Source organism: Ananas comosus, linkage group 12 (genome assembly GCF_001540865.1).
Source record: "Ananas comosus cultivar F153 linkage group 12, ASM154086v1, whole genome shotgun sequence".
Lineage (NCBI taxonomy): Eukaryota > Viridiplantae > Streptophyta > Magnoliopsida > Poales > Bromeliaceae > Ananas > Ananas comosus.
The window spans coordinates 11,211,655-11,222,529 of record NC_033632.1 but is presented as its reverse complement, the minus strand read 5'-3'; the positions used below and the strand labels follow the sequence as shown (position 1 = coordinate 11,222,529).

Below are 10,875 nucleotides of genomic sequence, written 5' to 3'. Positions count from 1 at the left end.
AATCAAAACCCTAGTTTGATCAAAACCTAGCAATGGGAACTCTTCTTCCTCTTCCTCTTCTTTCTTCATGCTAGTTTCTAATCCGTAACTAGAGTTTTTCCGTCCCCATTCATTCACGATGCATGTTGTTTCGCCCATGTCGAGCGCTGGGGAATCAGTATTAGATAGGTAAAGGAGAATGTAGATTTTGTTATGAAGTTTTAGATTCAAAGGTTTGTAATTAATATTCATTATCTTTTTTCTTTTGTTTGTTGTACTTTCTATAGTTGTCCCTTTATTGTTGTCTGACTAAACTTTCCCAAGGGTTTGATGGCAAGGCAGCTTGGTTGGCTCAGAGTGCAGCTGCTGCAGCCTTTCTCTCGGATCACGGGTGACACTTCCGATTCACTTCTTTTCGAATCTGCAAGGCATTCTGTTTTAAAGTTCATTCATATGCTTTATGGCATTATTTGACAAGCATTTTCTGTTATTTGCCTCTTCCTTCTCTCTTGTGATTTTGTGTAGTTCCTTTTTGTTATCTTTTTGGGATTGTTTCCAAACATTCTGCTTTTAAACTCCTTCCTGATATGACTTTGTGACTTGGCCGTGTGGCACCTGGATCCGACCCAATCTGATGGCATCTCTATCTGTGCATTACATAGGGAGTCCAAGCAGGTTTGTTATATTTAAGTTTTGGAAAGCTTTATACAATGCTACCATGCCATCTTGGTGAGATTGAGCCAACCCGGCCTATTGCCGCCGACCTATTGCTGCCCCTGCTTTTGACGGAAGCTGGTTTTCCCAGATTATCTTTCAGCCTTTATGACACAACCGATTAGAGGGGACATTTGGTTGGGATGTAATTGTGAATGTCGTATGCATGCTGCTGCAGATGCACCAGGTATACCAAACTCTGTTTGATCCTGTGCAAAGTGCTGCAGCTATATTTCTTCTGCCTGGTAGCTGAAGTATGTCCTTATTTTTTCCCTCTCGAATTGGGTAATTCAATTCTTTACCAACTGTTGTAATTGGAATTGCAATCATTGTCGGTGTAGTTCCAACTTCCGGAGTTGGACCTCGTACAGCTAAACACACTTGGACTCAAATGCGCCAATGCCTGCAGTGCAGTAGTAAATATGCGCAACCAAACAGCCCCTGAAAGCCTTAGCTAATGGAGAGTGGTGTTTTTCATATACTATATTCAACAGCCCTGTTTGCTGTACAAACTGGTGCCTGGCTTTTCCTTTTCTCCCAAACTATGCTCATCAAAGATCCTCTGTGATCTGAGGCACTTAGAAATTTCTTTAATGCTCTCTTTAGTTTGAGGCTTTTGGCAGAGAGTGAAAGCTCTCTCTCTCTCTCTCTCTCTCTCTCTCTCTCTCTCTCTCTCTCTCTCTCATACACCACATGCTATAATGTACGTAACACATGCACGTATGGATGGACAGTGGGATGGATTGCTAAATGAATGTGCATGCATGCATTCATATATGTATGTACCGAGAATTTATTGCGTGGATCAGGTCGGTTCCCAAGGAGGTGATGATGATTGAAGGAGGTGACGGCCGAATGCTATCCTCTCTCTCCTTCGAGTCTTGTTTCATTTCCCACATTAATGAGTTTGATGGCGAGGCATCTTGGATGGCCGCAAGGCTATGGATGCAGCCAGTTGCCTTTAGCAAGGGATTGATTTAGACTCGAGGGGAGGCGGTGGGGTGGCCTCTTCATCTGATTGATGAAACGCAAATCTGAGCCTCCTTTTCCCCTTTTTCTCCCAATTTTTCTGTTATATGTTCTATTTATAGGAGGAGGTTATCTCTATGTTGCCAATATGTTCTATTTTGCTATTATTTTTTTATGATTTGTTCTTTTTGCTTTTAGGGTTTTGTGACTAATATATTCGATCTAAAGTTGTTCTTTTTATGCTTTTCTTTTGATTTCCTGTTGCGTTATAATCATGGATCTATTTTGCATATTCGTCCTTCAGATCACAGCTTTTGTATATTGGTTATCATGGAGCATTCAGATCTTTTGATATAGCTTTTACATACTTGGTTACCATATTGTAACAACAAAGGTGATCAACGGTGGCTGTAGGAGGACAATGATGTTGTTTCTCTTTTTCCTCTCTTTCTCCAGTGATGAAGGAAATCATCGTCAATTTTAACCGATCGAAGCCTGTAACCACAGGCTTATCCGGTGTTAGTTTTCACTGCCTTTTGTAGCATTAGAAGAGAAGATTGGAAGCACGTTTGGATATTCTGAGCTTTCTAAAACATTGAAAACTCGTGCTTTTCAGTCACCGTAGGCGCAATACCAAACTCAGCCCGTGCCTCGGGATCCTTTTTGGCTTAACTACAGCTTTTTGTGAAAGTTCAGTTTGAAGCACCTATTATTATTTGGGGATTGCTTTTGCACTCATTGTTATGTATCCAGAGATCTTACTGTGATGGTACAGCTAAACTACACTTTTGGTTGGTCTTCAAATTTCAGTTTGTTGTAATTTATGGCTTTAACATTCTAGATTGTCGCAATCAAGTTTTGCGATCCAATTTCGTCGACTAAATGCTGATATGTCGGTAATATGGTAGTGATGTAGTAGTGTTGTGATTGATAGTGTGAAACGATTGAGATATTACATTATTATATTAGGTTGTGAGATTTGATTGTAACAATTTCGAAAGTTTTAAATCAGAAATTATAACAAATTAAAATTTGAGGACTAAACTATTACATCATGTATAGTTTTGAGGGCCGAAATGCAGTTTAGCTGGGAAGGTTCCTGTTTTCTTTCTCAGTATTGCTACTAAAATTTTTTTGTAATTTTCATGCACTCCCCTGTTGGATCAATTTGGTGAGAGTAACATCTGTCGGCAGTTCCTGTAATTTCCTGATATTGTGACCTAGTCCTTGTATTTTTCATTGACAAGGGAAAAAAAATCTGGTTTTTGAGGTTTTAGATAAGTTGTGCTTAAGTTTATCAATGTTTGGATAAAAAAAAGGGGTAATTGTATCAGTAGTATGTCACCCCTATTTGATTTTTTTTTAAAAAAAATTATTTTTAAATTTTTTAACATTTATCATCAAGTCCTTATTAAAGAAATTTTAATATTGAAAAAAAAAAAATGCTGCTGCTCTTAGTAGTGATGGTTAAACAGTAACTATTTGCACCAAAGAAGTGCCATTTTAGGTTTGAGTAGCTTTTTGTTGATGTTGATAAATTGAAGAGGAAAAAACATGTAATAATTAAATCAAGTCTAATTATGCTTGCACCCCAGCTCTTTTGTGATTCCTTGTAGACATTCAAGCTTGTATGTAATGTATGTGAGCTTAGAAGAGTGCTAGATTTGTAAGGAACAATTTCTTGGAATCAACTATAAATTAAGAAGAGTTAACTAATATAATATATTGCTTTGAGCCTATCATAGATATGCTCAAATAATCCTGACCAATAGAGAGAGTTAACATAGTTTCAAAACTAAATAAAAAATTAACATAGAAATAACATAGTTTCAAAACTAAATAAAAAATTAAAACAAAAAAAACAAACTCGACTTTTAATTTTTAAAATCAATATAAAAAAATAGGGTTTTATTTTTAAAATCGAAATACTGGCGGCATAGAGGGTGTCAACGGCAGAGAGGTGGAGAGGGTGGCGGCAGCGATGTTGGCAGCGATGTTGGCGATAGAGAGGGCGTTGGCCGCAACCTCGACGGCGATGTCGGTGGTGTAGAGGCGGCCGAGGTGGCAGTGGCTAGCACTTAGCTGAGATTGATAGTGGGGAAGGGTTCGTGCGAATGGGAATAGAGGGAGAGAGAAAAATGACGTATTGAAAGAGTTTGAAAAGAGGTTGGAGGAGTAAAATTATAATTTTATTATCAGTAATATGAGATACCCATTTTTCATTCAGTAATATTTTTAGAGTAACCTTGCACTATTATTAATACTATATTATCGACTAGATTACAAATGGAATGAATAATCATGACATAATTGTCTATAATTCTAGTAGGATAATCCAAACTAAATGCATCCGAATAACCTCAATTTGCTTTCCTATAGTTTAGCTCATTATTTTGTGATTCAATTTTTTTTAGAAAATGATAATATGCTATCTGTTGTGTTTATTTTTATTTTGTGGTTCAAAATATTGCACATAAATATTAGGCCAATTTGCATAAAAAATTCTTACAAAACTGGGCCACCTTTATCAATTTTGCAGATTCGGACCGAAGTTTTTACCATCGGACGAAAATACTCTTCTTCCTTTTCTTTCTCTCCCTTCTTTTTTCTCTCTTCTTTTTTTTTCTTTTACTATGTTTTCCTCCTTCTCCGCACCGCCCCCCTCCCCATCGCCGCCTCGCCTGCGCCCCGTGCCGCGCCGCCGACTCCGGCCGCCGCTTCTTAAGCCCCGGCGCCCCGCACTCCCCGCCGATCCTCTCTCTCTGCTCTTCCTGCCGCCCCGCCGACCCCCCTGCCCCTCCCTCTCTACTCCCGCCTCCGCCCCCTCCTTTGCCGCCGACGCCGACGACGATGTCCTCGGCGTCAGTGTCGTCGTCTTCGAGCTCCCGCGTCCCCGCCTCGGCGCTCTCGAGCCAGATAGGCATAGCCCTAGATGGGGCGGCGCTGTCGTGCGCCGCGAAGCTCCACGGCGACACGCGCGAGAAATTATCGTGCTCGAACGGGAGTGGCGAAGGTGGCGGAGGAGGGATGGGGCGAGTCGGCGACCTCCTTACTCAAAGGCATGCTCCACCGCGGCCTCCTCGCCAACCTGCCCTTCCCCCTCCGCCCCCCCCTCCGTCGTCGACGCCAACGACGACGTCCTCGGCGTCAGCGTCATTGTCGTCGAGCTCCCGCGTCCCCGCCACGGCGCTCTCGAGCCGGATAGGCATAGCCCTAGATAGGGCGGCGCTGCCGTGCGCCGCGAAGCTTCGCGGCGGCACGCGCGATACGGGGATCGCTTGCGCTCGCGCTCGCGCTCGTTCTTGTGCTTGAACGGGAGTGGCGAAGGCGGCAGAGGAGGGATGGGGCGAGTCGGCGGCGTAGGCGAATTCGGCTCGATTTTTAGAAGATTTTTGTTGTTATGATGTAATGGTGTAATGGTGTAAAAAATAAGAAGGAAGAGAAAGAGGAGGAGAAGAAGAAATGGTGCAATTTTGGGCGAAAATGGTGTAAAATTTGACGAAACGGTGCAAATTTGGGCGCAATGGTGTAATTTTTATTTCAAACAAGATAATTTTTATTTTAAAGAGTGTAACATTTATCTTAAACAGTACAATTTTTTTAGAAAATAGTACAATTTATTATTAACAGTGCAGTTTAATTTTAACGGCGCCAACTTCCTCGTCGCCCGCCACGTCCGCCGCCTCGCTTGCGCTAGTGCCGCGCCGCCGACTCCTGCCGCCGCTTCTCCGGTCCCGGCGCCCTGCACCCCCCGTCGATCCCCGCGCTCTGCCCCTTCCGCCGCCCTGCCGACCCCACTGCCTCTTTTAGGCGAACGTTGCACTATTTGGGTGAAATTTAGACCATTTTTTATTCTCTTCTTCTTCCTCCTCGTTCTCCTCGGTTTTTTTNTTTTTTTTTTTTCTTCCTCCTTCCACCTCGAGGAGCTCTGAAGCCGCCTCGCGTTGAGAACCGCGAGCTCGCCGCGCCGCTCGGCGGCGTTGCCCACCTCTCCGTGCTCCTCCCCTGCGACTCCGACTAGTTCCGAGCTGAGTCCGCATCCCTCCGTCATGGTCTCGCGTTGGCGCGCCGACGGAGAAGAAGGAAGAAGGAGGCCGTGGTGGAGTATGTCGTCAAGCAGGGAGGCGGCAAAGCGGGCTTGGCCGTGGCGGCAGAGGGCCTGAGCGAGGGTGCGGTAAGAGAAAAAAAAAAAGAACGAGAGAAAAAAAAATAAAGGAGAGAGAAAAAGGTATAAGGGTATTTTGGTCAGTTTGCTGAAAAATCGGACCAAATCTGCAAAAACGAAAAAGGTGGCCCAGTTTTGCAAAAGCCCAAAATTAGTGGATTTTTTATGCAAATTGGCCTAAATATTATGTGGTTTAACTTATTTTTATCACACAGGAAAAAAAAACCAAAAAAAGGAAAAACCATCGAATACGGTTTCGGATCCTAGACGGGTCGACAATTCACTCATCCGCCGGTTCCCTCACGTGCTCTACACGTGCCTGTGATAACCCTATAAATACCCGATCGCTCCTGTTTCCTCCCCTCTCTTATCGTGTTCTAGGGTTTTGTTGTTCTCCGCCGCCTCTCGTCGACCTCAGCGGAAGCAACAATGGTGCGTTCTCCCCTCTCTCTCTCTCTCTCTCTCTCTCTCTTTAGGGTTTCGTCTTCGTATTGTTCCTTCTCGCGCTAGGGTTTCTAATCCTTGATCCGAACCCTATTCTCTAACTCCGATCTCGTTCCACGCAGCCGTCCCACAAGACCTTCCGGATCAAGAAGAAGCTCGCGAAGAAGATGCGTCAGAATCGCCCCATCCCCCACTGGATCCGCATGCGCACCGATAACACCATCAGGTACCCCCTTCTCTCTCTCTCTCTCTCTCGATCGGATGTTCTCTGATGCATTGCTCTTTCCATCCCTGTTCTAGGTACAACGCTAAGCGTAGGCACTGGCGCCGCACGAAGCTAGGGTTTTGAGGATGCGGCGTTTACGAGGTTACTTGCTTTAGCCCTCTTGTAGGGATTATTTTGATGATTTATGTAATCGCGAATTTCTTAGTATTTTGATGCTCCTTTTATATGGACATTTGAAGAAAGGAGCAACTTTTCTCATGAATTAGGATTGGATTTTGCAGCTTTGAGATTGACCAGTACAATTGTTATTTAGTTCTAAATATCTTATTGAACTTTGATTTCGTGGATCATAATTTGTTGTTTTTACTTGTTTGTTGGTTTTAACTCCGTGCATTGTGTTTTGTGGTGATGCTTATTTATGGCCTAGTATTTGGAGAACTATCAGTATACGTTTTTTATGCTCCTTACGGAGACGTGAATGAGAAAACATTTTTGCATTGACGAGGATTGGATTGCGTATTTTTGAGTTATAACTAACATATTTTGATAGTTATTTTGCGCTAAATGTCTTAGTCAGACGGTAACACATGGACCAAATTTGCACTTGCTTGCTTATTTGGTTCAAATTTCATGTTTTACACTGATAGTAATGCTTAGTTATGACTCAGTATGTGGGGAAGAATCAAGATTTGTTTTTGTTCTATTTACAAAGATGTTAGAATGATGATGGAGCTATTTTTTCCATGGATTAAGGTTGGCTTTTGCAATTTTGAGCTTGACTAATACATTCAGATGGTGATTTAGTGCTATACTGCTATATGCCTTTTTTGAATGGATAGTGGTTGATCAAAATTTGCTTCTTTTTTGTTTATCGGTTTTAACCTTATGCAGTTTGCCGATACTAATGTTCAGTTATGGTCTACTATTTGGAGAATAGATAGTACCTGTTTTCTAGAAGGACATTTGAACGAGAACAGAGCTATTTTTTGCATGGATTAATGTTGGAGTTTTCATATTTGAGCCTTGCTAATATATTTAGTTGGTGATTTCGACCTAATTGTCATTTTTAAATGGGTCATGTGGTAACTTCTGGTATTGCCATCAGCGCTGGTAGCAGTGATTTAGTTATCGCGTATTACGAAGACATTAGAATGGGAAAGGTGCTATTTTTTGCATGAATTAAGATTGAAATTTGCATTTTTAGGCTTCCTAAATGTTTCTTTAAATTGGGATTATGTAGATCAAAATTTGCTCTTCTTCCTTGTCTATCTGTTTTAACTTAATGTGTTTATGCTGGCATCCAAAATATTGGAGCGGAATCACTATGTTACAGTTTGTGCTGTACAATTTATGTGGTTCCCATTATTGTTCTTATGGACACAGCATGTCATATTTAGGTCACGTTTGTAATGAGTAGTCACCTACTTGTTGGATCTTTCACAGCTAGACCTTAGAAACCCTCCTCTGCTTTATCGCCGTCTATGTGAAAGTGTAACATTTTGCCACCAATGTCGTTGCTGTTTCTTTTACTTTTAGTATCCGCTAATACACTTTTAATTAGAATCAATCCGTCATTAAGATTTAAGACAAAACAACCAACCCTCGTTGACAATTATTTTGAATGAGTTATGTGACAGTCACATGCTTTTTTTTTTTCATGTTTAATTAATGCATTCCTGAATGGGGAATTCTGGAAATAGAATCCAGAATACCACACTTGTTGTTAAGTGCATGTCTATCTGTTATCTTTCTATCAAGGATTTAAGTGCCCATCGGCACATGCCGTACCGTGCCAACAAATTATTGACACGATACAGTCCCGTGCTGATGACACAGCTCAAAACCTTATATTATTTAAATTAGTAAGTAATTTTCTCAATGAAGTTCAAAATATTTGATAAAAATCTATAATAAACAGTTAGAATATTTTATTGCTGAAGAAAATAAATATTTCATACTGTTATGTGTTGGCATACATGGATTTTTTGTGATCGGCAGACATCGGCACTACCCGGCACACATCGTGTTATACCGTGCCGGCAAGTTTCTGGCACGATCCCGTGCCACGGTACTTAAATCCTTGCTTTCTACTTTTGTTGGCGTGGAGATTTGAATTTGGTGTGTCATTTGGATACTTGCTATGTTCTCTCTTTTTTTGTCCTCATTAAAACACATTGCTATTGATGCTCTATTTTTCCAATTTTTTTTTTTCTTTTTCATATCCTCTGCCATTTAATCTCCTTGTCTTTATGCATGATTCTGTTTGCCACCAAAGTTCTCATAATATGAGTGAGTGGCGTGGGCTAAACATTTGGATCTTTGTGATTTCACATAAAGCAGATTGAAATGAATGAACATATCTCGCAATTGAAACCCTACCCCGTATTGTTAGTCGTTACAAGTAGATTGTCTGTGTTTCCCCTCTATCTAATCACCAAATTAGTGCCGGAAAATGTTTGCTAAATTTTAATGTTAATTACTCTGTTTTTTCAATGCCTTTTAACTGTTTGTGGTATGTTTATTTCACCGAAAATGGAGAGCCAAGTGATCTTTAGATGAAACTGCCCACTTTCATTGTTTCGTCCATTGAAATTTCGCCTTAGTGTAATTGACTTTGGGCAGGGGTTCAATTACAGTGAGAAAGAGTGAGGATTCAACGAATTATTGCTAGCGGATTAGGTTGTTATAATTAGTATCAGTTATGAAATTCACATAAAATGATTTTAAATTTTTGAATGGACCGATTCGAGAACAATTGGATGATGACATTATCTTTCTACAAATGCTTAGCTCCTATTCAAATGGTGGATTGCAGTGACATTTATGCCCAAAAAAAAAAAAACATGTTTACGAAAAAAAAAAATCTTCTTCGCGACAGTTACATCGTATGGGTTATATGGCAAACCAATTTCGTTATTGCGGTGCATGAAGTCTAATTAAGGACGATCTATTAATTTCATATTAAAATACTATTTTACAAAAAACTGGTTTTGTATTTTTTTTTTAAAAAAAACCATGGAGACTTAGGCCTTTTTGCAAAAAAAATCTACTTATTCTCGGCTTTTGCAAAATTGGGTTGCTATTTTCGATTTTGCAGATTCGATCCAAATTTTCAACAAACTGACCAAAATATCCTTATTACTTTTTCTCTTTCCTCTTTTTTTTTCTCGTTTTTTTTTTCTTTCTTCGCTTCTGTGCCGTCTCCCGCCTCGCCCTCCGTTGCGACCGCCGCTCCGACAGCATCGGTGACGCGGCGCTGGCGGCCGTGGCCCTCCGCTGCCCCGTCCTCCGCAAGCTCTCCGTCGCCTCCTGCTTCTTCGGCGGCCCGGACATCCTCGCCGTCGTCCGCAGATGCCCGCTCCTCGAGGAGCTCTCCCTCAAGCGCCTCCGAGGCCTTGACTCCCTGCTCATTGTCGACAGGGGTGGAAACGAGCCGAGCTCGAGCGAGCTTACCTCGGCTCAAATTCGGCTTGAAATTAATTTCGAGCCTAAATTTAAGCTCAAGCTTGGATTGAAATTAATTCGAGCTGAGCTCGAGTGAGCCTACTTTCAAGTCGAGCGAGCTCGAGCCCTAAACGAGCCGCTTGAAATTCTCAACATTATACGATCAATAGTTTAATTTGTATAGAACATTATCTATAATTTGATACAAAAATATGTCTAATAGTTCAAAGTACAAAATAATTATATGAAATATAGTATTATAATATGAAAAAAAATAATTTATGAGTTGAATATCTAATTTTTTCAGCCTCACATGTCTTTTCTTTCACCTTCAATCTCTATATTATTCAATTTTATTTTTGCAGTCAAAAATAAATAAATTATATAGATAAATATTGGATTAAATTATCCAATCATATATAACTAAAATTAAAATTTTATATGAATAATAATTTTTTACTTTAAAAATATTCTGTATATTTTCTCAAGCATACAATTAATAGCAAGCTAGGCAACGGCGGACATATGATGTTACTTGGTAACTTAGAGGGCTTCCAGCTTAGCCACTTAGGGTGAGAGACAGAAAAAGAGAAAGAGAGAAACATATTGAAAATTTAGTGCTCTGTGAAAGAAAGAAAGAAAGAAAGAAAGGAAACTATATAAATTTAGTAAAATTTTGCTCTTTTATTTGTCTATTGGATTTGTTTTTATGGGCTAACAACATTGGCCTAATTTTAACTAAACTCAGATTATTCACTCAGCCTATATATAATGAAAATATATTATATTTATATATTTTTTAATATATATATAGTGTAGAATTACTATGCTATCGAAAATATAGAGGATTTGATGTTTTTAAATTTTTGACCCTTTGATTAAAAATTGTATGGTTGGGATGATTACGGTCTCCCCTATGATTAAATAATACTCT

General features: G+C 40.3%; 2 protein-coding genes across 2 annotated transcripts; both read left to right on the top strand.

Annotated features, from left to right (window-relative positions):
* Positions 4,513-4,974, top strand: LOC109717983 (CASP-like protein 4A2). The gene has a single exon (XM_020243950.1). The coding sequence runs from the start codon at positions 4,513-4,515 to the stop codon at positions 4,972-4,974; it is 462 nt and encodes a 153-aa protein (XP_020099539.1).
* On the top strand, positions 6,150-6,847 carry LOC109718098 (60S ribosomal protein L39). Its single transcript, XM_020244118.1, has 3 exons — positions 6,150-6,259; positions 6,394-6,497; positions 6,572-6,847. The coding sequence occupies exons 1-3, from the start codon at positions 6,257-6,259 to the stop codon at positions 6,618-6,620; spliced, it is 156 nt and encodes a 51-aa protein (XP_020099707.1). The 5' UTR covers positions 6,150-6,256; the 3' UTR covers positions 6,621-6,847.

What these genes read in the sequence shown, in the direction of transcription:
- LOC109717983 (XM_020243950.1), top strand. Translation starts at nt 4,513, where the DNA reads ATGTCCTCGGCGTCAGTGTCGTCGTCTTCGAGCTCCCGCGTCCCCGCC.
- LOC109718098 (XM_020244118.1), top strand. An exon ending in CGCACCGATAACACCATCAG is followed by an intron (nt 6,498 to 6,571) that starts GTACCCCCTTCT and finishes TCCCTGTTCTAG; the next exon opens with GTACAACGCTAAGCGTAGGC.